The sequence below is a fragment of the Gossypium arboreum genome, chromosome 12 (assembly GCF_025698485.1).
Source record: "Gossypium arboreum isolate Shixiya-1 chromosome 12, ASM2569848v2, whole genome shotgun sequence".
Taxonomy (NCBI): Eukaryota; Viridiplantae; Streptophyta; class Magnoliopsida; order Malvales; family Malvaceae; genus Gossypium; species Gossypium arboreum.
Window position 1 is genome coordinate 104,677,039 of NC_069081.1, and position 27,113 is coordinate 104,704,151.

General features: G+C 31.9%; 2 protein-coding genes across 5 annotated transcripts; both read left to right on the forward strand.

The window, feature by feature from the left end:
* The first annotated feature begins 1,942 nt into the window (after positions 1-1,942).
* Positions 1,943-6,725, forward strand: LOC108477291 (protein root UVB sensitive 3). Of its 3 annotated transcripts, none has more exons than XM_017779795.2 (15): positions 1,943-2,236; positions 2,309-2,366; positions 2,562-2,621; positions 2,719-2,757; positions 2,845-2,907; positions 3,058-3,114; positions 3,216-3,279; positions 3,489-3,572; positions 3,823-3,905; positions 4,009-4,138; positions 4,332-4,424; positions 4,969-5,107; positions 5,552-5,592; positions 5,684-5,871; positions 6,230-6,725. In XM_017779795.2, exons 1-15 carry the CDS (start codon positions 2,118-2,120, stop codon positions 6,317-6,319), a joined length of 1,308 nt encoding a protein of 435 aa, XP_017635284.1. In that variant the 5' UTR covers positions 1,943-2,117; the 3' UTR covers positions 6,320-6,725. The 3 variants fall into 3 exon arrangements, 2 of the variants coding, with proteins under 2 accessions (XP_017635284.1, XP_052878482.1); XM_053022522.1 differs by having other exon boundaries at positions 1,945-2,236; positions 4,344-4,424; XR_008275580.1 differs by lacking the exon at positions 6,230-6,725 and having other exon boundaries at positions 1,945-2,236; positions 4,937-5,107; positions 5,684-5,782.
* A 14,830-nt stretch (positions 6,726-21,555) lies between these two features.
* On the forward strand, positions 21,556-26,617 carry LOC108477444 (uncharacterized). Of its 2 annotated transcripts, XM_017779990.2 has the most exons (10): positions 21,556-21,937; positions 22,042-22,136; positions 22,231-22,328; positions 22,418-22,467; positions 22,703-22,798; positions 22,943-23,032; positions 24,858-24,950; positions 25,101-25,196; positions 25,978-26,043; positions 26,228-26,617. In XM_017779990.2, exons 1-10 carry the CDS (start codon positions 21,749-21,751, stop codon positions 26,396-26,398), a joined length of 1,044 nt encoding a protein of 347 aa, XP_017635479.1. In that variant the 5' UTR covers positions 21,556-21,748; the 3' UTR covers positions 26,399-26,617. The 2 variants fall into 2 exon arrangements, with proteins under 2 accessions (XP_017635479.1, XP_052878399.1); XM_053022439.1 differs by lacking the exon at positions 24,858-24,950.
* Positions 26,618-27,113: the final 496 nt, after the last annotated feature.

Below are 27,113 nucleotides of genomic sequence, written 5' to 3' on the forward strand. Positions count from 1 at the left end.
AATATTTTCGAAATCGCCAAACAATGAAAATATTTTATACAATTTTATCGAAACACCGAAAATATTTTCAAGAAATCATTTTCTAGAAAAGTAAATTATTTTCCAGAAATTATTTTCTAGAAAATATTTTACTGGCAAACAGACCCTTAAATTGAGAGTGAAATTCTTAGCTTTCACGATGAATACCATCAGCCATCGTCCCACATCCAATAAGTCCAGCTTTGTGGGTAAAAGTTACCCCTTAGCAGCAGCAAATTAAACTAATTAAAATGACATATAGCTAATTTTATTATTTTCATCACTCTATTTTTAAAAAAAAATTAATTAATTTAATCTTTTCCATACTTGGTTTGGATCAATCTACTTCTTAGCTATTGGTAGAATTCTTTTATATTTAGTAATTAAGTGTTTTCATTCACTATTCTTGTAATTGGACACTTTGTTTGATCATTCCTCAGTGATAAATGATGGGTTTAATCTTTCATTTTTTTTATCAACAGACTTCTGCTTTTTTTTCAGGACTAGTTTGAAAAAGAAAAAAGAAAAATTAAGCAAGAGCGGAGAGGGGAAAAGAGAAACAAAATGTTTTGGTTTAATTATAGACAAATCCTTAAGCTTTAGTTAAAAGTTAATAAAAATATCATGTCTCAATCACTCAATGAATTAATCCTTCACGTCAGCAATCTGTTAGTGACAAATATTATTTTAATGTCAGTAACTAATTCACATAATTATTTTAATTAAAATGAATAAATTTTAAAAAATCATATTCTAAAATGACATTGTGTTTAGTTTACCCTTATTTTAATTACACTCCTATTTTCCCAAAATTTTAATTACTCCCTCTATTTTTTCCCTTGCTATTCAATTTTGTCCTTTTATTTTATTTTTTTCTCTCATTCCAATTTAGTCACTATTCTTTTCCAAAATTTTTAATTACACTCCATCCATTTAATTTTCTTCCCAATTCAATTTAGTCTCTATTTATTCTCTCAATTCTATTTAGCCCATCTATTTTTTTTCCAAAGTTTTAATTACACTTCTATTTTTATACTCTTTGTTCATTTGAAATTTAACCTCTATATTTTTAATCTTAGGAATTTAGTCCTCTAATCTTTTTTATTGTTTAATTTATTCCAATTAGTCTACTTATGCTCTCAATCCCTATTCTCTTTGCACATTTTAAATTTAGTCATTTTACTTTTAATTCAATATTTTTGTCCTCTACACTTTTAATTGTTCCAATTAATCTAATTATCCTCACAGTCCCTGTACTCTTTGCACATTTAAATTGAATCCCTCTACTTTTTTTTTTTAATAATTGAAATCCAATTTGTAACACTATTAAATTTTTTTCCGATTGGTCTAATTATGCTTCCAATCACTATACTCTTTTCACATTTGAAATTTAGTCCCTTTACTTTTAATCTAAGTAATTTGATCTCTCCACTCTTTTGGTTTAATAATTAAAATCTAATTGATAACACATTTCTACTAAATTGAATTGGGTGATATTTTAAAATAAAAATTGCTTACATGATTAATATTATACACATGGAAAGCTAAATAAGTAAATAAATAATGCCAAATCTATAATTTTAAGAATTCCATTTGAAATTGAGGTTGTGATGTTATTTAACATTGTTTCATAGAAGTAAAGTGAAATTACCTAGCTTCTGTGCAACTTTAAATTAGCCACAAGCAATTTTTTTTTAAAATGCCACACAAATTAATTAATAAATTTTCTTTTACGATATTATCAATTGAAGTTTAATTATTAAATTAAAATAGTTAAAGGGATTGAATTTTAAAAACGCAAAAATACAAGGACTAGAGTTTAATTAGATCTTTCCAGTTTTATATTTTTTCTTAAAAATTGTTTTTCTTTCTTTATTTTAAAAATTAACTTATTATTCATATGAAAAAAGAGAAAAAAAACTTATTATTCATATTAAAAAAAGGGGTCAACGATCATGTTTTTATTGACCTGGAACTCTAGTGTAACAGGAAGTACATTAGTTTTGGAAGACAGAAGAATCTGAGCCGGAATAGGAATAGGATCACTAACTTCACTTCTACTTTTATTTATTTATGTTTGAGAAGTTAAGGAATGGTGGATGGAAGCTTCAAAGATGACAAAGCACCCTCTCATTATTGAAGAATGGAATGGATCTTCTTCTACCAAGCTTTTCAAAACCGCCACTATCACTTTCTCCCCTTCTCTACAAATCCAAAGGTAAAGCCTTTACTTTTCATCTCTTTGCTTTTCTCTTTCTCGCTCACCCAAGTTTTTATTTGGCTGAAACAGATCAGTTAATGGTTTCAACCATGTTTGGAGACGATTCCTCGATGCCTTCGTCCCCGAGGCAAGTTCCACTCTTCCTGTTTGTTTCCATTCAAAATCGAATTTTGTTTACTGGGTTTTTAGTCTCATGAAAAACTTGATGAACAATCTGTTTTTCTTTTACAAATTCTTTTATTTTTGGATACCCAAAATCCCGGAGATGATTTTGAGTAATATGGGTTTTCCTTTCAAGTCATGAAAGTCAGCTTGATTGCAGGGTTTCCCAGGCAGTGTGACTCCAGATTATGTCCCTTTTCAAGTATGGGACTCTTTGCAGGTATGAAAAAAACATTGATGAACAGTTATGGACTACTTAAATTAGTAATACTTAATGGCTAAAGTTTCTATTGTTTTGGTTTACATTACATTTGTAGGGACTTTCAACATATATAAGAACAATGCTTTCTACACAAGTAAGGGTCAAATTCAATTGATATTGAACTACTTATGAGCGATGATTTTTGTCTATGTTTCTTGCTTACTTTTAACTTATTTCTCAGGCTCTTTTGAGTGCTATTGGAGTTGGTGAGAAATCCGCAACTATTATAGGTGCAACTTTTCAGGTAGAATTAACATCCAATTTGCAGTTTTGTATAAATCTTCATTGTATTATTTTACCTGAGCTGTGATAGTTTGGACATTTGTGGAGTTAATGCGTTATTGTTGAAGTGAGTTCAGGCCTTTTGATATTATGGTTATTGTAAATCTTGTAGTGGTTCTTGAGAGATCTAACAGGAATGCTTGGAGGCATATTATTCACACTTTATCAGGTTTACTCATTGAGATTCCATTGATTGCCTTTTTCTTATTTACCAAAACCATATTTTCAAGCTCATGTTGAGAGTCTAACACCATAATGCTTTTTCATTAGGGATCAAATCTTGATAGCAATGCAAAAATGTGGCGTTTGGTCGCAGATCTCATGAATGATTTAGGTATGTCAATGTTTCTTGTAGCGAAATTGCATTGGAGTCCAAAAGAATTGACTGCTGATCTTCAATATTTCTCTCTGCCCCTTACGTACATGGATTTGCATGGGTGCATATACATGCACATCTTTGGGTTCAGAGAGTATTAGTGATTTTATTATCTCCTAAATTTCTTAACTGTAAATAACAACTAGGACTTCCATGTTTTATTTCAGGAATGTTGATGGATCTTCTTTCCCCTTTGTTCCCTTCAGCTTTTATTTTCATTGTTTGCTTAGGGAGCTTGTCAAGATCATTCAGTAAGTTTCTAAATTCCTCGCAACTAAGATTATAACCACCAAGTCTGCAGAGACATGTTAGTTATCGGTTCTGTTGAGCCATTTTAACATTGCATAAAGCAATTTCTATGGGACACGTTTGGTTTTTGTGGTAGTTACATTATTACCAGTGAAGCTTCTTGTTATTGTGTAAAAGTAAAGCGATTTTTGTTGGATGCGACTCAATTTCAACTTCTAATTTTGTGTTTTCCTACATGATTTCCCTATGCAGCCGGTGTTGCCAGTGGAGCCACCAGAGCTGCTCTGACACAGCATTTCGCCCTCCAAAATAATGCTGCGGATATAGCTGCCAAGGTACCTTGAAATGAGTCTGATGTTTGGATGTCAGTGGCAAGAGCCTGTGTTGTAAAAGTATAGCTTGAGTACTGAGATTTTTTTTTTTTCAACATATTGGTAGGAAGGAAGCCAAGAGACAATGGCAACAATGATTGGCATGGCATTGGGAATGCTTCTTGCTCGCATTACTACTGAAAACCCAGTCGCTATTTGGTTTTCTTTTCTCTCTCTGACAATGTTCCATATGTATGGTAAGTTTGGTTGACATAAACTCCTGTAACCTATCTTATGGTCAGACATAGTAAAACATATTGTCTTTGTACTGCATAGTATATCAAAACTAGGGCATCTTTTTCCAGATTTTTATGTTGTTATGGCTTATCTTTTATTTTATTTTCTCTAATCCCATAATTAATTGATGGTTTCCTTTTCACCTATGCATAGCAAATTACAAAGCTGTCAGGTGCCTCAGTTTAGACTCACTGAACTTTGAGAGGAGTTCGATTCTTCTACAACATTTCATAGAATCTGGCCAAGGTAAAAAACCACAATCTGTCGATATTATCCCCTTGCGGCCAATTTTTAGTGAATAGTGGCCGTGGATTTTACTGTTCCCAAAAGTTGTCTTGTCATTGTCTTAAGTTATGTTACCTAGACTTGGGTGTGTGTTTGACATGGGTATATTCATTTTTTCCCGAGTATTTACATGTATTTGGGAGGTTCATGAAATGTTATATTCACATACCCATATTTAGATATGTGTCGGATACGGTCTTCAAGTACAAGTACTTAAAGAAAATTGGAGGGTCGGATATGTGATTTTCTTTCTGTCAAAACCAATTTACTCTGCATAAGCACCATAAATTGCAAAAACTATTCATGATATCATCCAAGTTAATCAACTGCACAAATTTGATTGGTAACAATGTCTGTGGGCTATTTAGTAGGAACACATACAATCTGATTGCTTCTATAAGCTCAATATGAACTGTTTTCTTTCCAGCATATTTTCAAAATGATAACATGTGGCATCATTTTTTTAAAAGCAGATGTTAATCCCCATTCCCAAATACCTTTTCAGTTCTCTCTCCTAAAGAGGTTTCAGCCATGGAGCATGTTTTGCCCTTATGGACCACTTTAAGGTTGTCAAAGAGTGCTAAGCCCCTACACACCAATGTAAAACTAGGCTTAAGGGTCTCCACTCTTGATCACTCTGAAATGTGAGTATTTTAAGTTTATATTGATAGTACTTCAATAGTAACTGAGTATTTAATCATTGCACAGCTAGTATTGGTGTAAACAACTAAAGTTGATAATAATATTAATGAAAACAGTCTAAATGTTGACACATACTTCTAAAATCTGACAAAGCGTATGTTTTTAGTAGAAGAAACTCTTTTGTTGCTTTAGTTATATCCACAGGTTTCTACTTTTAGATTCTAAGAATCCACATTATTATTTTGTACAGTGTTCAGCACTGTAATCTGTTTTTCTCTTTTGCACCAATATCAAACGCATAAGGATACTATTACTTGGTTTTTATAATATAGGGACTAAATTGAACTTTTGACAATAGTATACGGACTGCTTAGTTATTTTGACATGCGTCGCATATGGTAACATGAACTGTATTGAACTGACTAGTGTAATGATATCTCAAACAGGGCCAACTTTCTGACTTCAGCTGGATCATTTTACAATGAAGGTTGATCTTTTACACATCGAATGTATTCTATATATGTGGTACAGCCCTTTTATCGATATTGTTGCTAATTCTAGCTATATTGTTACTCTAGCAAAGTATTTACTAGTGGAGAGAAAGGGAACGGTCAGCGTTGTCGTGCACAAAGATTCGACAGCTGAAGATATCTTGAAGTCGTATATTCACGCACTTGTTGTGGTCAATCTTACGGTTGGACAAAAATCTCTACATTTGGAGTGCCAATCATGGATGGATAAGCACTATGAAAGCTTTGTTCAGAAGGTAATCTCTATGAAAATTTTCCAAGGAAAAACTTATATGGATTGAAGTTGGTTGACTTTGCAAAAAAATAAAATGATAAGCAATACTTGGTAATATGCAATACATCCTATGTTACTCTATGAAAATTTTCCAAGGAAAAACTTATATGGATTGAAGTTGGTTGACTTTGCAAAAAAATAAAATGATAAGCAATACTTGGTAATATGCAATACATCCTATGTTACTCAGACTCGGATGTGTCTGACATGAATATGTTTAACTTTTTCCAGTTTTTACACGTACTTGAAATATCTTTGGAATATCATATCCTCAACGTAGCTTTCTCACTGATGCATCAACTCTTCTTTTCATTTTGCAGCTAAAGTTAGCAGGGTGGAAAGCTGGAAGGCTTCTCTCTCACTCAATCATATGGAAAGCACACTGGTCATTGGGTGAAAAAACTGACTAAAGCCACTTTAGTTTATATTACAGCAAACATGTCAAATGGCTACCCTATTAAAGTAAATTACAGCAAAAAAGAAAAAAGGAAATTCAATTTCTTATTCACTGCTTCAATGGTGCAAATCAGACAACCTGGTTTAAACTGAGTTCATGTCTGAGATGGAATCGGCAAAGAAAAATTCGGAAGTTCAGATCCAACAACGGGGAGTCGATGTGTATGAGTTAGAGACTAAAAAAAGTCATAATTATTTTTCTTTATGATTTTTATATTTGACAAAGTTTTAACCATTTATTTGGAACATTTGTTTTATTTACTGAATTATTATCATTCATTTTGAGTATGCAGAAAGCTGTATGATACAAAAGCACTGTAACTTTTGCAAATTCAAGTGATCCGTTTATTAAAGAATAAACTAATTCCAACCCAAATTAATTATAATTATCATTCATTTTGAGTATGCAGAAAACTGTATGATACAAAAGCACTTTTACTTTTGCAATTCAGGTGCTGTTTATTAAAGAATAAACTAATTCCAACCGCAATTAATTATAACTATTATGAACAAGTGCAAAATCAAGTCTTTCCCCAAAATTTCATCAAGAAAAAGTTCCATCTGAACTTTCTTTTTTTTTTTTGGTGAAAAGAAAAAATTACAAATAAATGAAAACTAAATCCACAAAGGAGGATCCTCTATCAATCGTAACCCAAGTCTTCTAGAATGAACTGATTTGGCCAAACTGTCTGTGATTGGATTTTCTTCACAAGGAATATGTTAAATCTTCCACTGATTAAGAGCTTTAAGAATATTAAGGATTCTTCTGATAAGAGCAGAATTAGATATCCCTGAATATCTTCTTGAATAGCATTAACAGCTTCAATACTATCAGTTTGGATAACAACCTTTTCGAGACTTCTATTCAAAATAAGATTTAAGCCATCTAAAATCCCCCAAAGCTCCGCTTCGACCACCGTGCAGTTACCTAGATACCTACAATACCCTATGATCCACCCATCATTATGATCAGAAAGAAACCTTCCAGCAGCTGCAAAGCCATCATCAAATCTGACCGAACCATCAGATTTCAAAATTACCCAATTGCTGTCTGTATGCAACATGTGTGAAGAAGCATGTGCCTTATTATGAACTAGCTTTGTGGCTGATGAATATTGTCTTGCCCAACTGTAGGAACCTTTGAGGATCTCTCGTAACTCCAAGAAAATTCTTGAAAAATAAAGTAGTTGCGATTCTCCCAAATTCGCCAAGCGATAATCCCAAAAAAACACGACCAGTCCACACCATCAATAGAAATAGAGAAATGATTTTTGAGATTAATCATCATCCAAATTTGAAGGGAGCCAAAATAGAACCTGGATCGTCTTTCTTCTGGAATAATACTATCCCATATGATTCGGGCTGCAGAACAATCTCGAAGTACGTGAAGTACATCCTTGCATTCATGACCACAAAATCCACAAGTGCTGTTATTCCCTATGCCTCTTCTTGATCTTTCGGCGTTCGTTAAAAGGCGCTGCTTGAGGGCGAGCCATAAAAAGTACCGGATACGCTGAGGACCATTAAAACTCCAAGGCAACTCCCAAGTACGTTCTTTAGAATTCAAAGTACCATATCGGATCTTCTCATAGGCATTTTTAATGGAAAATAAGCCGGTCGAGGTAGCTCTGCACACAATTTTGTCAGGCCCTAAAAAAGGGTGTGGTGGTGGGATTCCAATATTTTATTAATGATCTCTTCTGGGATCCACAAACGAAAAAGGTCTAAATTTCACGATCCATCACCTGCAATCATATTACTAAGCCTACTGTCGAAACCATTTTTTAAAACAGGAATCGACTTTGATTTTGAAAGTGAAAATTAAAACGGGAGTCGCCACCGATCTTTATTGGATGTGATCGGATCACCCTTGTTTTAATAAAACATTTTAGTTTACTAAAACGACATTTTGGTTTACGAAATTTGAGAAAACGGGTTCGGGAGTCGGTTACGTACGAGGAAGGATTAGCACCCTCATAACGCCTAAAATTGGTACCTAATTGATTAATTAATGTCTTAATATCGTAAATTGAAAAGTTTTAAAATAAATCTTGAAATACGATCCCTTTTTATGAATGTCGAGTTTAAAAGTGCTTGAATTGGATCAAAACGATTGCTAAAGATTTCCTCGTCTCGAGACATCAGAGAATCACATCCCGTAAGTTAGGACGCGATACCTTGAACTTCTGAGCGCAAAATTATCTTTAATTTTAATTGAAATTTCATGTGTTCTTAAAACTCGAAAGGATATTTGGCTATTTAGAATCAACGAGAGAATCGAAACCCCGTAAGTTAGGGCACAATTCCTCGACATTTCAAAATGCATAACATTGCCTTATTTGGAAAATTTTGTTTTTGAATAGTGGCGAATACAATATTTAAACGACGTGTATTTGTTAGATTAAAATAAAATGATTTATTGGATAAATGTATTGGGCTTAATGTATGATATGACTTAGGCTAGATAAAACAAAGATATATCGTAGAGCATGGGATTATACAACATGAATACGATGTTATACAAGCAAATGACAATGATGAAGATACGAATAGACCAAATATAATACACGCAATGGTAATATTCACATAACATATATCGCTTAGATACTAATCATTAATAATCAAAGACAAATGAATAAAAATATTATAAAGCAAATTAAAATGAATAAAACGTAAAGCAAATTTAAAATGACAAGAAATGAATTTAAAATAACTAATAAAAGAAATATCAACAATGTGCAAGCCAATTTAAAAGAAGAATATATGTATAAGAGATTTTAGAATAGATATTACAGACCAAAATTTGAAATAAATAATATATGGGAAAAGCTTAAAATGAATAATGTGTAAAATAATTTAAGACAAATGATACCTAAACAAGTATAAAATAAATATTATGTAAAAGAAACTTAAAATATGTAATACTCAAGACATCTAATAAATAATTAGTATGTATATGTGTACAAAATAGATATAACGATTTGAAATTGATAATACATATAAAATTTTACAATAAACAATTTAAAACAAATGATGCACGAAGCAAATTTGTAAAATATATAATGTAGAGAATTTTAAAATCTATATTACATAAAGCAAATTGAAAAAGATTCATACGAATAATTTTAAAGTAAATAATATATATACATGTAAAAGTATGAAAAATATATATAAAATTTAAAGTAAACAATAATAACAAATATTTTAAAATAAATAAATAGGGTTATATAAGGCATGAAAATAGTTTTAAAATGAACGATGTGCATATAGATTAATTTAAAATATACATATATATACATAGAGATAAAAACTTGAAATAAAAGGGGCTTAAAGAAAATAATAATAGTAATAATAATATACAAAACTGTCACTTTGTTATATGTATAAAAATAATTGAAATAAACTATATGAATGATATGTGAAAAGTATCAAAACATATCATATAACAAAATAGCCAAGTACACTCAATATACAAAAAAAAAAACGTTTAAAATGGATAATAATTCAATTTTTAATAATCAATGTTAAAACAAGTTAAAATAAATCATATACATAAATAATCTAGTAGCAAACAATATGTAAAATATTTGAAATAGTACATAATAAAACATTCTAAAATTAATAAACAATAAAAGTAACAAAAAGGATGCAGGACGTGATTGAAAGTGGGCCAGAATTCAGGGTATCAATTGCAAATGAAAAGAGAAGGTCACTGGGGGCTAATTCGAAACATGCTTAAACTCGCGGGGATTAAATAGGACAATATCCCAAACCCAAGCATATGTGTGCAAAACGGCAGTGTTTTGCATGGCTATTAAAGCCAAAATTTTTTATTTATTTTTATTTTAACTTCATTTTCTTTCAAAAAAAGACAGAGAGCTTTCCTGCTCTCTCTCTCCCTCCTCCTTCTTCTCATTTGGCTAGGGTAATATACCCATCATCGCCGGACCACCGCTCCTCCACCGTAGACGGTGGTCGGGGAGACGCAAAATGGTCCCCTTAGCCTCGTTTGAAACGCCTTTGAAGGCTAGGCTACCAAAACTGAAAGAATCGAAGGAGGCCCTCAACCCCCCTTTTTGGGTCCTATGTCGGTGATGAAAAAGTGTTCTCCGACGCGCGACCACGAGATCCAGGTAAGCCCCTCCCTTTTCTTTTTTATTCTTTATTTTTTATGCTTAAAATAGATATCTAAAAAATGAAATAAAATGAAAAAAATGAGAAGATAAAAGAAACAAAAAATATTAAAACAACGACCTTTCTAATTTTTATTTTGCATTTTGCTTTCTAATCTCCGTAAAAAAAGAAAGGGATTGATTTTGGCTTTTTATAGCCGAGTTACACTGATTTGTTCTTTGTTTTTTCATTTTGTTTGATTCCTTTCGTTTTTTTTTTGCTTGTCGTTTTCTCTTTGTTCGTTTCTCTGCTGTTGGTATTTGCTTGCGTGTGGACCTTCATTTTACAGGTCGTGTCAGAGGCTGATGGTTGGTGCCCGAGCCGTGGTGGCACACGTGGCGAGGAGGCAATGGTGAAAGTCTGCAGACTAGGTTTTTTGTCTGAAAATTTTTAGTTGGTTGGGCTGTCTTGGGCTTTAGGGTTTGTATTTAATTGGGTTTGGTTTAGTAGTGGGCTGATGGGGTTTGGGTAGTTTGTAATTTGGGCTAGGTGACTCTTGGACTTTATTTTTATTTATTGTATTTGGTGTTTTATTTTGGTTTGTTGGTATGGGCCAAAATTGGCTGTTACACCTACAATCCATATTAAAGTTAGAAAAACATGAAATATAAAATAATAAGGGTCACAATTTGGGATCCAAGGATCACGCCAACATTGAATATTCTTACCATCACCAACGGACCATAAGAGGTTTTCATAAATAAGGGGCCAAACCTTAGCAATTGATCTCTATAGGAAAGAACAACACCCCCTTGAAATATTTTCGGGTAAACCACTAGGAACTCCGTACTTTAATCGAAGGGCACGAACCCACAAAGTATTGACATTAGAGACAATGTTAAAACCAATCTTCATCATGAAAGAGGTGTTATGATCTTTCAAACGCCTTAGACCAAGGCCCCCATGAGCTTTCGGTTGACACACCGAGTCCCAATTAACCAATTCTACCTTCGAGTTGCCATTAGAGGATCCCCAAATGAATTTTCGCACAATTCATTCGATCTCATCGCACAAACCTTTAGGAACCATCATTGTTTGCATAAAGTAACTTGGGATCGAAAGAAGGACAGATTGAGCTAAAGTTAACCTATCGGCCAAGGAAAGCTGTCTGGCGTCCCAACTAGACAACTTGTTGCGCACTTTATCGACCACAAAGCGTAATGTATTATTAGTAACCCTTTCATGGAAAAGGGGAACACCTAAGTAAAGCCCCAAATTGTCAACTTCCTGAAATCCAAAAAAACTGCTGATACATTTCCTTGAATTGCTGTCCACACCTTTGGAGAAAAAAATATTTGTCTTTCTTATATTAATTTTGTGCCCCGAGTAGTTACAAAAATCATCAAGAATATTCTTAATGATTTGAGCTTGATGCTCCTCAGCGTGACCAAAGAGAATCAAATCATCCGCGAAGAAAAGATGAGAAAGCGGTGGACCATTGAGAGCCAGCCGAATAGGGGTCCAATTACCCGCACCAATAGCAGCATGAATATTGTGACTCAGCCACTCCATGCACAAAATGAATAAGTACGGAGATAAAGGACAGCCTTGTCGAACACCTTTAGCTGGTCTAAATTTCGAAGTTGGAATCCCATTCCACAATACCTGCATAGTAGAAGTGGAAATTGCAGACATAATAACATTACGTAAAAAAATAGGAATACCTGCAGCTTGAAGTGACGAGTCTATAAAATCCCATCGCACTCGATCATAAGCTTTTTCCAAATCAACTTTAATGGCCATCCACTTTCTATTTTTTTGCTTGCTCTTCATAGAGTGTACAACCTCTTGAGCAATGACAAAATTATCTGTGATATTCCGTCCTGCTATGAAGTCAGTCTGCTCAGGAGCTATAAGTTTTGGGAAAACCACTTTAAAATGATTCGCAATAATCTTTGTAACCAGTTTATAAAGAACAGAGTACAAACTAATTGGACGAAACTGAGCAAAGCATTCCGGATTTTGGATTTTAGGTAAAAGAACAATAAGGGAATTATTTAACTCCGCATCAATACTTTTACCAGCAAAAATACTCTTAACCCAACTGCAAATGGAAGTACCAACATGGTCTCACTGACTTTGGTAGAAAAGTGCGTGAAAACCGTCACTTTCTGAAGCCTTCAGAGGAGCCATGTCAAACAAAGCAACTCTAATTTCTTCATCAGAAACTGGATTATTAATAAACCTCAAATCCTCATCAGTGAGGGGCGGGAAGGCGCTAGTGGGTAAACCAGTCATTGGTCCCATCTGAACTTTCTTTTTGTTGTTTATAAGTTACATTGACATTTCACTTCAAAGCAACTATTGGAAAACTTCAAGCATTTTACTTTTCTCGTCTCTTAGCACGCACTTGACTGGGTACATCCTGAAGGAAGTTACCGAGCAACCTTTGATCCACAACCATATTAGGTACCTGCAGAAAAAAATGTATGAGCCAAGGTTTTATGGTGAAAGACAAAGGGATGAACTAAGAAAGAATAAAACCTTGTCTCCAAAGAAAATTTTTATGTTATCAGCAATGGCTTCAATAAATTAGAAGCTCAAGAAACTCGGGGGTCAGCTTCAACCTGTTCGCTTCAACTTCTTTCATTTCACAAGAAATGGAGATTTACAATATATTTTTTTCACCAATATCCAGCACTTCCTGCATTAAAATCCAACCAAATACAACAAATATAGTATAGAATGCAGCCAAAAACAGCAAATTTAGCATAAAAACACAACCAAAAACATTAATTCTAAATAATACTTCAAATTTAACGAAAGATATATGATATAATTAATAAATAAAGTATAATTTAAAATATTCTTACAATAATGTTAAACGTGGCAAAGTTAAAAACATTCTTACAATGAGAAAACTAATGTCTAAGATGACGGCTTTTGCGATTGCTGAAACATCTACATCATCTGCTGAAGTCAATTGGAGGTCATCGTACTTTTGCTCGCTCTGCTGCCATCACTCGCTGCCTCGCCTCCCTCGCTCGTGCTCTGCCTCCTCCTCTGCTTTGCCTCCTCCCTCCCCGCCGCCTCCTTCTCTCGCCTCCGCTCTAAGTTGTTGTTGGAGTTCTTCATATTTTCGTTAAACCTCGCAATTTGCTCAACCGTGTTCGCTTGCATCCGAGCTATCTGGTCTCTTAACCTCGAACTTCACTTGAGCTTGACTTCCTAAGGCATGTATTCTCGGGAGTCGGATCCAAAATATTGAGTCGGGGTAACACCAGATCCTTGAAATCGAACCCGATTGTACTTTTCAGACTCAAAACTTCAAGTGATAATTCATTATCAATGTTCTCAAGATTAACAGAACTATCAGTCGAAGCAATCGCTTCATATTCCGCCTTCTTCTCCTTTAGTTTCTCCTAAAAAATCAATTAAACAGTTAAAAACGAAATATATAATAAAAAGGAATGCAACATAACTTAACATTATTTAAAACTAGTAATGATGAATCGAATTAAACAATTATAATTAAACATTATAAATATTTAGAATAAATCAAATATTATTAAGTAAATATACCATAATTTCTCCAGCTTCAGATGTCATAGGAGATCCATCTTTCTTCCTATGCGTAATCTCAAAAAGCTGAAGGCGTCCAACTTTTTGTCCAGATTTGACTTCCTACAATATAGTAGTAAAAATATTATTTAATAGTAGAAAGTAATTAATATTTGAAAGAATTAATAAATTCATAGTACCTCGGCCTCAGCTACAGAAGCAAAACTCCTATCCATTTCGTAGTTCTTAAAATCTAAAGTTGACAATAAATTGCGTTTACTAAAATAGATAATATATATCAAGTATAAATTATCTAATAAGTGTAAACTAATTCAGTGGGGATTTTGAAGTGTATATTTATGTATTACGTAAGTTAAGTAAGCTTTGTAAGTTATGTAAGTTATGTTATGATATACATTTATGTAAGGTATGTAAGTTATGATATGATATATATTTATGTATTATGTAAGTTGTGTAAGTTATGATATGATATATATTTATGTATTTTGTAAGGTATATAAGTTATGTAAGTTATTATATGATATATATTTATGATATATATTTATGTATTATGTAAGTTTTGTAAGTTTTATATGATATATATTTAACATTAAGATAAATATTATTTCCCAAGCTAAAAAATTATTTTAATTAAATAAATTTTAAAAAATCACATGAATAAATTTTGTTCTCCAACTTGAGCCTTGTTGTTGGATCCGTGTGGTGAGATAGTCCATTTTATTAATATCAAAATCACATGAATTGATTATTTTAGGCATTGATATCACAATATTAATTTATTTTAATATTAAATTTTCAAATTTCTAAAGAAATCAATTCAACTTTTATTTAATTGGTATTATTGTTGTTGTAGCAATTTCGAGAATACAAATTTAAGTGCATTTAAACATATTCTTTTTACGTTTTAAGAATTAAAGAAAGGTTATAAATAAACGTAGAGATTATATAAATTTTTCTAAAAACCCAAAATTAAAATTAAACAACTCAAAAATACAAAAAAAATAAATAATCATTAAAATATAAATATTAAATTAAATAATTTATACAAAATATAATGATTAATAGTAAAATTTTGACCAAATTCAAAATGATTTTGTATATAGTAATGGCATCATTATCATGTACTAATTAAAATTATTTTATTTTTCTAAAAAATATCAATTAAATTTTCTCAAAGAATAACTTTTAAAAACAATAATATACATTTATAACTAAAAATGATGACTTCAACATCAATGAATTAAACTATTTTATTGAGAGAATATTTCTCTCAAAAGGTCAATTAATATTTAGTTTAGTTTTGTAACGATATTTTTTACTTTAATTTTGTTTCAAAGTAACCCACCCTTATCCTGTCTCATAAAGTAAAGTGAAAGTTTTAAATAAATAATTGATTTAATAAAATAAAAATATATAAAATTTAAAAATAATTTCATTACCATCGTCAATTTTTTTTTTAGTCTGAAAATATGTGAAGAACACTAAAATAGAAAAGTATGATCGTAAATGTCTAATCAAAAGCCTAGAAAAAAATGCATCACCTTGTATATAGTGAACAGAAAGCCGAAAAATAATATATTTAAACCCGCCTTTTATGAGTTTTCATTTTCTTTATACAAAGCTCGTTGGTATATTAAATTATAGTTGGTATATCAAATTATAGTCAAATCCAATTAATAACACAAGATTTCAAAGTAGCAATTATGGTTAGTTTGTCTTACTTTTCTACCACAAGATGTTTTGAATTTCATTTTTTGGAACCCTTCCATTAAAAAAATACATTACATTGCCTCAACCAAATATTTGCTGTTATACTGATGATGTACGTTTAAATTTTGGGTTTGAGTTTGATTCAAGAACTAATGATTATAAGCTACTTATAGTTTGCCAGAAAGTTTAGTTTGGTTGTGTCCTATCACTAGTGTATAAGCTGCTCCAAGTCAATCTTCAAGTTAAATAGTGCACCCTCACAGCTTTCATAAAGGGAAAAAAGAAGAGGGAAAATCTTGAAAATAATACCTTTTCCTTTCGATAAGCTTGCAACCTTCAACAGACCAAGACTTGCAAAAACCTCTTGGAGTAGTGGTTCACCACTTGTGAATGGATGTTTCCCACATACTGCAGTTTCTCAAAAATAAAAAAACTAAAAGTTAAAGAAAAAACAGAAAAAAGAAGAGATAAATAAAACTATATAATTAACTTTCAAAGTTATTAAAAAGATGCAAGAACAAGCATCTATCACATTCCAAAAACCATTTAACTATCAATTAAAAGAGCCATTACCTTAGAATTTTGCACGGAGAGTCATAGCAACATATCCAATCAGCAGACTCATGAAGGAAAGTGTCTCTAATTCATGCGGTTATAAGCACAGAAGTGACTAGGATAGGTGCTTAAGCAAGAAGGGGAAATAAGTGACTCACAATATACAAACAAAACAAAATGGAGAAAGGGAAAAAAGAAGTAAAAAAAATCTAGGCAAACACTCACACACTGCGGCAAGTACTTGGATCAAAACCAGGAGGCAGATTTCCACTTGGGATTGGCTCTATCTGCAGAAAAGAAAAGTGAAAATAAAAAAAGAGGGGAAAAGAATGAACGATAAAAGTCAGGTCCCGCTCAACTCAATTCTAAAGCCTCCGTATCCAGGAAAAAGGATGAGTTTTTGAAGAAATCCAATAGTCAACCTAAAAGAACAAACAAGATGCTAACTACAACCATCACAAATGTGAGCATCACTTCTCCTACTTTGACAACACTTTCCACTTGAAAAGACAACAGACTATCTTGCTTTTACTATTATCACATTTTCCCCCTTCATTTTTTCAGTGCCGATCGGAAAAAAAATTATTTCAGCCTCATCTAAATAAGACATACTCCAGCAGAACAATAGTCTACAGATCAGAACAAATTCAAGGGTAATGCAGTCCAAAGTTCCTTGAACTCCCTCCTCCAAAGTGAAAAACAAATCTATATCTTTCTGCATGATTCAAATAGAAAGGACTGTTGGACATGTAACTCAGAAAGTATGCAAATACATTGAAAGCACTATAGACTTTATAAATTAGCTTCATACTGTTATATTTCAGCACTATAAACCTAAAAATTCCTAGAACAAAATGCAGGAATCACGCCTTAAACTCCAATACTCAAACAAGAGACAGATAAATTGCACTTTTTTATATAATATTTACAAACTAGAGATAAAGATATATAAAAATATAAACATGGATATGGGCAAAAAGACTGATTGACTGTGCATGTGTACCAGAGAGATGGCAACTAAACATTATCCAAACACAATCATTTCTCAACATTTGCAAAACAAAATGATGATTAAAATTAGCAGTAAACTAAATAAAACCAAAGAAGTGAGGACCACAAGTAAATGAGAAAGACAACACAACAGAGAACCTAGTAGCTTTCCCATTAAACTTCGTATAAGAGAAATAACAACATTTGAACTTCAAGCACATGAAAATGTAAAATATTCCAAATCAAAACAATCTTTTATCAAAATTCAAACCAAAAACAATGAGCTTCACTCTATACAAGAAGCATGTTAAAGTCACAGGCTTTCTCATTTCTGGAAACCAAATCCAGAAACGTCTCCCACCAAAAATCAAGAAAATAACTTTTTTTTTTGAAAATCATATTCAAATCGCAAAATAGGAGCAATGTCCATCGAATTCAAGCAAAGTTGATTGTAAAAGCTTAGCTTTCAAAGGTCAAACATCGCAGCATTAAATATAAAACTAACCCAATCTCCACCAATTCAAAAACAAGAAACCAAACACGAACCCGAAGATCCAAACAAGATTTCGAAAAAAAGAAAAACAGATATTCCTGAAAACCGGATAAAAAACTAGCAAATACTTAATGAAAAGAGAAATTGACGAAAAATCCTAAAAACAAGATTACAAAATTAGAGGATATCCCACATCAAATTCTTCAATGATCCACCTTCCCAGCCTATAGAATGAAATAGAATACTCTTAAGCTAAGTTTACATCGACCCGATAATAAAAACAACACATTTGAATAATCGAAAACAAACAAACAAGTAGGTGATTTACGAAAATTAACCAAAATGCACAAGCACACACTTACTTGTTGCGTAGTTGAGCGAAAGTTGGTGCCAAAAATTCGGTTGCTAAATTTCAAAGGCACTTGGGGAAATCTCGAAGCGAGGAGGACGGCGACCATGACGGCAGTAGGTGGTCGGGTAGCCTCGGGAGCTTGGATGCTTAGGATTTGGGGAAAATTTAGGGATTAGGGGAATTGGGGGAAATCTATTAAAGGGTGGAAATTAACGCTGGAAATGGCTAAGCGTCGGGTATGAGGAGGATAAAATGCTAGAAAAGAAAACGACGTCGTTTCATCAAAAATTTAAACGTTTGTGGCGCTTTGGAAAAGCGCCGCTAAATCTCATATATTGCGGCGTTTGTAAGGTAGCGCCACTAATCCCCTTCCAGCTCCAATTAAAACAACAGTGTTTTAGTTAAAGATAAATGCTTTTTGTGGCATTTTTTTCAAAAACGCCACTAACCTCCATTTTATATTCATTTTTTCTTGTATTTAATTTTTATTTGTTATCATTTTTTTTAAATCTAATATTTAAATATATAAAGTTTATCTATTATCTCTTAAATAATTTAATCTAAAAATTTAATCTAAATAATTCCATTTTTTCAAAAACACCACTACTCTAATATTTTACTATATTAAAATTAATATTATATCTTTTACAATTAAATAAAAATTATTTAATATATAAATTAAAAAATACTAATTTATCTAAACCCTAATCCTCTAATCCTTAAACCCTAAAATCCTAAACCCTTCACATAAACCCTAAACCCTAGACCCGTAACATGTAACCATTAACCATATAAACATAAACCCTAAACCATAATTTATTAACCCTAAACCCATAATCCTTAATCCATAATCCATAAACCCTAAATAATAAACCATAACCCTTAAACCCCATAATCCCTAAACCTTAAAATAATAACTCATAAACTTTAAACCCTTAACCATATACCCTAAACCGTAAAGTACTCTAAACTATAATGATAATTAATTCAATATTTTGAAATTAATACAATCTCTTTTACAATTATATAAGAAAATATTTAACATATAAATTAAAAACAATCAGTCATATACCAAAAATCTTTAAAATTATTTTAAATAATAGTATTTTATCATTTTTAACAAATATTTTCTATGTTTTACATTCAAATTTTTCCTACGTGTCATTATTTTTTCTCAAGAATATAAATATTTAATTAAAAATAAATTATATTTTAACATAAATAAACCACTTAAAGTACAAAAAAAAAAAGATGAAAAGATTTTTTGCGGCGTTTTTAGAGAAAACGCCACTATAGATCAGAATTTGCGGCGTTTTCTATAAAAGCGCCATTAAAAGCTCTACACAAGATCGTTTCACAAAATTTTTTGCGGCGTTTTCTATAAAAGCGCCACTAAAAGCTTTACATAAGACATATAGCGGCGTTTCTTATAAAAGCGCCACTAAAAAAAAATTTTGCGGCGTTTTTTAACAAACGTCGCTATATGCATACCTTTAGCGGCGCTTCTTTAAAAACGCCACTAATACTGATCTATAGCGGCGTTTTTGTACAAACGCCGCTAATGCCATTGAAGCTCCACTAAAACGACGGCGTTTAGCGTAAATTTTGCGGCGTTTTTTCTTGAAACGCCACTAAATGTGAACCTATAGCGGTGCTTTTATTAAAAACGCCACTAAAGATCGATCTTTAAACAACACATAAAGCATGGATAATTAATCCTCTATATGCTAAATGTCATGGTTCAAACCATGTCGTGCACTAGCTTTTCAAATGGCCATAGTATCATGCACTTGCTTTTTATAGACTTTAAAAGTTGCTTAAAGGCTTTGATTTTTAAAATTTTTGTTATTTTTATATTTATATTTATTTAGAAAATAATTTATGAGAAATATTTTTTAACACTTTTATAGATAGGAACTAGGATAAAAATTTTGATGTTTAAAATTTGTTGAGAAAATATTTTGAATATATATTGACTTGAAACAGACCTATTTATTAATTAAATTTAAGGTTAAAATCCTTATTTATTTAATAATTGATTTAAGTATAACTGTTTGTAAGTATACATGTAATATGTTCAAGTAATCATTGTAATTGGTGATTCTTATTGAGTTGAGTGTAATTAAAATATTTAATTATAGTAATTACACGATTAATTACATTCAGATTTAATTATCTTATAACTTTCCAATCACTTATATATTACTTTTGAGATTAAACAATTGAGATTTATAATATTAAAGAGAAAAACCACAACCAAATACAAACTAAAAAGTCCAAAACAAAATAAATGGACCGTGAACATCGCCCAACCCAGCTAAAACCAGGAGTTGCTTTAGAAGCATCTTTTCAGCATCAGCAACAATTAATTAGGCACGACTCTCGACAAAACTTAAGAAAACAACTTTTATAATTGCTTATCTTGTGAACGTGTGTTTGAAATAATTATTACAAAATTTTTAAAAGTAATATTATAAATCTTAAAAATTATATTATAAAATAGTTTCTGTTTATTTTATAAAGTTATGATAAAAATAATATTATTTAAATCTTAAAAAATTCTAAAGTTATGGCTAAAAATATATTATAAAAATAATTTACGTATCATAAAAAGTGTTATAATATACTTATAAAAGTTATAAATCAAAAAGTATGCATATAACTTATTTACGTGTCCATACTACCTATTATAAAATAACATTTTTTGTTTTTCACATTTCATTTTCATTTCTAAAAATCATTTTTAAATTTTCAACCAAATACATTTTCTTTAGTGCTTTCAAACAAAAACGATCTCTTTTTCTTTAACTCAAATGGAACTTCTCTTTAAAGTTGAAAAATTACTTTAAAGGTAACTTATTTTTTAACATAACGATATTCAAATAAGATAATACCTAATCTGTGTGGTATTTTACACAATTAAAGTTTTATCGCTTGATTTTGAAGTGAGCCTGAAAATACCTCTTAAAAACGTTATAGAATGAAAATCATTACGGTTAAAAAGTTAGACTGTATAGTTTGACACTAAACAACACAAGTTATTCTAACCCTGAAAATTTTATATTAATGTGATATGCTTTAGTAAAGATATAAATCAATTACGTTTGAATTGGATTAGACAGTTGGATAAAAAATAAGTCGAGATATTAACTTGAAAAATAATATTAGATCAGTTGAATTACGAACTAATTAAATCCAGGGTTGAATTATTATTATTTTTTAATATTTTATAAATATTAATGATTTTTGTTAATGAGTTACATAATGGGTTTGAGCATTAGTTGAATTCTAAAAACACAACTTTTATCATGTAGTCTCTTTTTTTCCTTCTGAAGAAAATGTAAATTCCTTTTTACACGTTAAATTTTAAATTTACTTCATTTTTGCGCGGGATGTGTTCCAGCCTGCATTTGCCGAGCCAATTCGATTTTAACTTGTAAGAGGAGAAGTGTTACGACACGCGTCATTCCATTACAAAAGTCCGGATTGCGCGGTTTATCGGTTAGTATCAGTAATAAGCATGCTCGACCACTCACTTCATCGAGGGAATATCCGTGCGTTGCTAACTCCATTCGCGGGTGGCGAAAAATGCTCACCCTCACCTCCGCCAGCTCCGCTCTAACATTATTCCCGGAATGCAAAACCCAACGGCGCCGATTTACAATTTCGGCGGCGGCGGATGATAAGTTCCCTTCCTTTCTACCAAAGCAAATGGAAGAAATCAAAGACCCATTTGCCCGGAAACTCGCCACCCGAATCGAAAGACTGCCCGTTAATGTGAACTCTCTCTTCCTCATCTTCTTCTTTAGACTTATATATGGTTTTTTTTCAGTCATTATTTGACTTATAATGGGCTATTAATTTTCTTATTAACAATTCAGGCTAGCTTCTCAGAAAAAAGCATTATGAGTAGTTGCGTGAAGCCATTGATTCAGAGCAGCCAAAATCCAGTGGTTCTCCTTCATGGCTTTGACAGGTCTTTTTATATATATATTCTTTTCTAACTAAACACGTTAGAAATGATGACCCATTTTAGCTATTTGTATGATTATACTTTCTTCATTGTCCAGTTCTTGTTTAGAATGGAGATACACATTTCCATTGCTTGAGGAGGCTGGTTTAGAAACTTGGGCTATTGACATTCTTGGTTGGGGTTTCTCTAATTTAGGTTTGTTTTGTTTTGTGTGTCAAACAACTTATGGTATGTTCCTCAGTTTTAGTTCCTTTTTATTTATTTACTTGTATGTTCATTTCTAGAAAGAATCAAGTCATGTGATGTAGCATCTAAGCGTGAGCATTTCTATCAGGTAAATCTTCTTATCTCTACAATTTTCAATTCACAGAATGGCATATGATTTAAGCAGTGAGACTGTAAAAATGGGGTAACCTTATATAAGAGTGTTAAATCGAAATCAGATTGATGAGAGTGGTTGAACATATTGGCACCGAGGCAAGTGTTAGCATATAGCAGGTGGTTGCCCTGAGTCCAACTTCCTCGTGTTTCATTATGTTGAGATTAAACTGGCTATCTCTTATTTACAGCTATGGAAGTCATACATCAAAAGGCCAATGACATTGATCGGGCCAAGTTTGGGCGCTGCTGTTGCAGTTGATTTTGCAGTCAACAACCCGGAAGCTGTAAGCATCTTAGACAATATTAGGAATACGATCTTTTCTCCATTAGACTAGTTGGATAGTAGAGTTATATTTTGGTATTGATTCTACTAATAAATGCCATGATGCTTCATGTAACTCATGACACGCAGTTACTTCTTTGTTTAGGTTGAAAATCTTGTTCTGATCGATGCAAGTGTATATGCGGAAGGCACGGGAAACCTAGCAAAGTTACCTCGAGCAGCAGCCTATGCTGGGGTTAGTCTTCTTAACTACTCATAAAAACCTTGAATCTCAATGATTATGGCAATCCCTGATGTTTATAGTTATCTGTCTCATTTATATTCTCCACCTGAACTAAATTGTTCTAGTTTTTCCTTTTTGATCATTTGGCTCCTTTTTGACTGAATTTTCTCCTTTTTTGTAAAAATAACAAAAGGTTTTTGTTGGGATCGACTCGTATAAACAACAAATAAGAACGAAAAAGAGAAAAGAAAATTTGGTCACGCAAATATTTTATGTGGAAAACTCTTTCAAAGAGGATAAAAACCACGGTCAAAAGAGGTTTTAGGTTTTCATAAATGAGTAAATAAACGATGGTATAATATGAAGAAACCCAGAAAACAAAATCCTAACTCTGGTAAAATTCTCTTCATAGTTATCACGAAACTCTCACTGAAATTCATATGCGACTACATCTTGTCGCCCTCAAAATAAAAACTTTTCTTGATTGGCATAACAAAATAGAGATACAATAAACTTAGAGTAGAGTTATAATTATATTAAAACCTTCTTGGAATAATCAAATTCCAATTGGGAGAAGCAGTCCTACTTAAAGTTTAAAGCGCGGCTTCATAACTTGGAGAAATCGGCATGATGTCCCTTGCATGCTCGTCATGACATCATCGCCACGTTCGTTTCCTTTGCGGTTTTGTCACCACATCACCTCCATTTTACCTCTTCTTCGATAAATGATAAATGTGAGGCACACCCTATGGTTTTTAGGGAAAAAACAGTAACGCCATGTCATCTGTATCCCTTTTCCAATAGTTTTATGCCACATCAATACTCTTATCTTGAATTTCAGGATTTTATCCTGAAAAAAATTAAATCCAAATTAAAATACTGAAATTCAAGATAAGAATACCGATGTGGCATAAAACTATTGAAAAGGGATACAAATGACATGGCGTTACTGTTTCATACAATCCTTTCTCTGGTTTTCATTAACTACCTACCTCTGTTATTTGGGAAATAACAAGCAGACATGTTAAATGACTTCATCTCATTTTTCCTAACTTTTTTTTTGTCGCATTTCTAATTTTGATTTTGTAAAAGAAATAGAATGTTGGTAATGACAATATATCGCAAAGAAAAAAAATAAAAATAAAGAACACAAAGATTTTACATGGAAACCCTACAAAGATTTTACATAGAAATTCTTTCGAGAAAAAAATACAGTCAGAGGAGATGAAAATTCATTATATCGAATTCGAATGATTACAAATGGAATAGACTATGTCTATTTGTAGACTTGTTTAAAAAACCTTATTCTAAAATAAAATAAAAGAATTGTAGTTTTATATGAATTTACTTTTATTTTATTTTATCACTGTATTTTATTTAAATAAGGATTCGGTTCACTTAATTCTAATAGATTCAATGGTTGTTGATGCATCTCAACATCTACAAATAAATCTAGTTTTACTCGTGTTTTCTCATACTTTCTTTTGTTGGCTAATTGTATGGCTTTGATATTGGCATCACACTTTAATGCTTACCAGTAAATGTTGGGTACTTTTTTTTTTCCCTTTGTGAGAAGGGGTCGGCTTGTTAAATCTATGTTCCTCAGACTCCAATGTGTGTTAGATATGGATATGTATCGAACAAATAGTCAATATTTTTCAAGTTTTTCTTGTATTTGGAGGGTCCTTGGATTGTCATGTATATATTTATGTCCATATTCATGTTCAAATGTAGATTGAACATAGATGCATCAAGCAAAATGAACAGCAGGAGCATCATAGTTCCGTAGTTTTTCTCACATATCAGTGTTATAACCATAGACTTTTTTGTGAATTAGGTATCTATATTGAAGAGCTTCCCGCTACGCTTATATATAAATTTTTTGGCATTCAAGGGTGTGTCATTTGACACCGGCTTAGACTGGGTTAATGTAAGTTTTCTTCACTAAAATGATGCTAAGAAAAGTAATGCAATAGTTATCAGATTAATTATTGTGTATTCCAGGAAGCTAGTACATTTTTTAGTATTGCAGGTTGAAGTGGGGATCTAATAGCCATTCTGTTCTTGTACCCCTGTACAGATTGGTAAACTGCATTGCCTATATCCTTGGTGGGAGGATGCAACCGTGAGTTTTATGATCAGCGGTGGTTACAATGTCAGCCGACAGATAGATCAGGTTTGTCCGACTTCGTTTTTCTTTGAAGTTCTCACGCCCCTCACACTTGAGTCTGAGTAGTATGACTACTGACAGTTAATATTAATTTCAGCTTTATTGTTTCAATTAGTTTTTATTTTGATAAAATTTTCAACTCATCTCCAAGAGGGAACCTTGAGTTGCTGACATGAAATATGACCTTGATTTCAAACTGTGCTAAATTCCACTTTGCCTTATTATCTTTAGAATAACAGTACTTCAGAAAATACTTTAATATATAATTAAATGACAAAATCCTGAGCAAAATTAAAACATATTGTAGCATTTGGACAAGTTAATTTTATCTTATAAAAGGAGGGAATTCATTTTATTTGTCGACCGCAAAGGATGATGAATGGAAAATTATTCTAGGGAAATACAACTTGCCATTCTTGCTGTGTATGGATTCTCCTTGTTGTCTATTGTTATATTACTCCTACTCTTCATTTCTCTGGCGCATAGTCTAAATATAGGTATTGGGTTATGAGTCTCCAAGAATTCTTCAAATGCATGGTTTTCTTTTTTTCTAAATGAAATTCCCGTGTCTGGCGCAAACACCGTGTCTGAGTAACATAGATGTGTTGGATGCATCTCAAGGTCCTACAAATTCTTACATGCATTTGAAAAACATAAAAACAAAAAATAAAAAAGGACTTTTCTTCATATGGAGTATTTTGAGCAGATATTTGTATGCCTTAATATAACAAAATAAATGCAATAAAATGTGTAAATTTTCATGTAACTTGCAAAATTTGTTGTACAGGTGAAGCAGAAGACACTTATCATATGGGGTGAGGATGACCAGATTATTAGCAACAAGCTAGCAGTGGTTAGCAACTCAAACTTTTGCTCCATACAGGCATCAGAATACTACCATAAAGTGGCTCTCGGACATGATTGACAAACAATAACAATAATGATATACGAATTGAAGTTCCGGTGTTAATTTACTGAAACTTTGAGCTGATCCAGTAGCAAAAGTGAAAATTAACTTCTTGAATTGCATATTGCAGAGACTGCACTGTGAACTGCCGAATTCAATTATTCGCCAAATACCCGATTGCGGTCATCTTCCTCATGTAGAAAAGCCAGATTCTGCTGCCAGATTAATCTTGGAATTTTTGCAGAATTACAGCTGCCAGAAAAAGGCCCAGCTGGCCCCTACTGAAGAAGTTGTGTATTAATCGTGCATGACTGAAAGTAAAGACGCAGCATATGTTATATAGCTTTCATCATAGGTATGTTGATCATAATGATTATCTTCGTTTCCACATCTTTCTTGTGCCGAAATTTACTGCCATAGCGTCATTTCATTCATGTTACAAACTGTTGTTTTAAACCCAAAGCAAATAATATGGAGTTTCCCTTGAAACTCGCAATTTAGGCCCAATTTAAAATAAAAAGGACAAATTTCACCGTTGTGCCATCCAATTAATACTAAACTTTTATATTAATTCATCAAGTTATAAAAAGTTATAATTTACTCACTAATATTTTCGATATTGTTTTTTGTCACCCAACTGTTAAAACAGTAACAGAATGATGATAAAGACAACTTTTTAATTTGCTCACTAACTTTTTAATGTTTTCATTTTAATCTTAATCATTAAATTATAAGAAATTACAATTTACTTACTAATGTTTTGACATTGTTTTTTTGTCACACAACTGTTGATTAGTAACGAAACGATGATATTACAACTTTTTAATTTGCTCCCCAATTTTTAATGCACATATTTGAGAGATTTGTAGGAATACCTTTTTTTTATATGGTTTTTTAAGAACACTTCATTGAGTTGAATCATTGAGAAAATTATACTAAGAATTCTATGAAGATTTTTAATGTAATCGGGTTTTCTTTTTTGAAGAGATTTATTTTTCTAAAAAAACTACTACTAG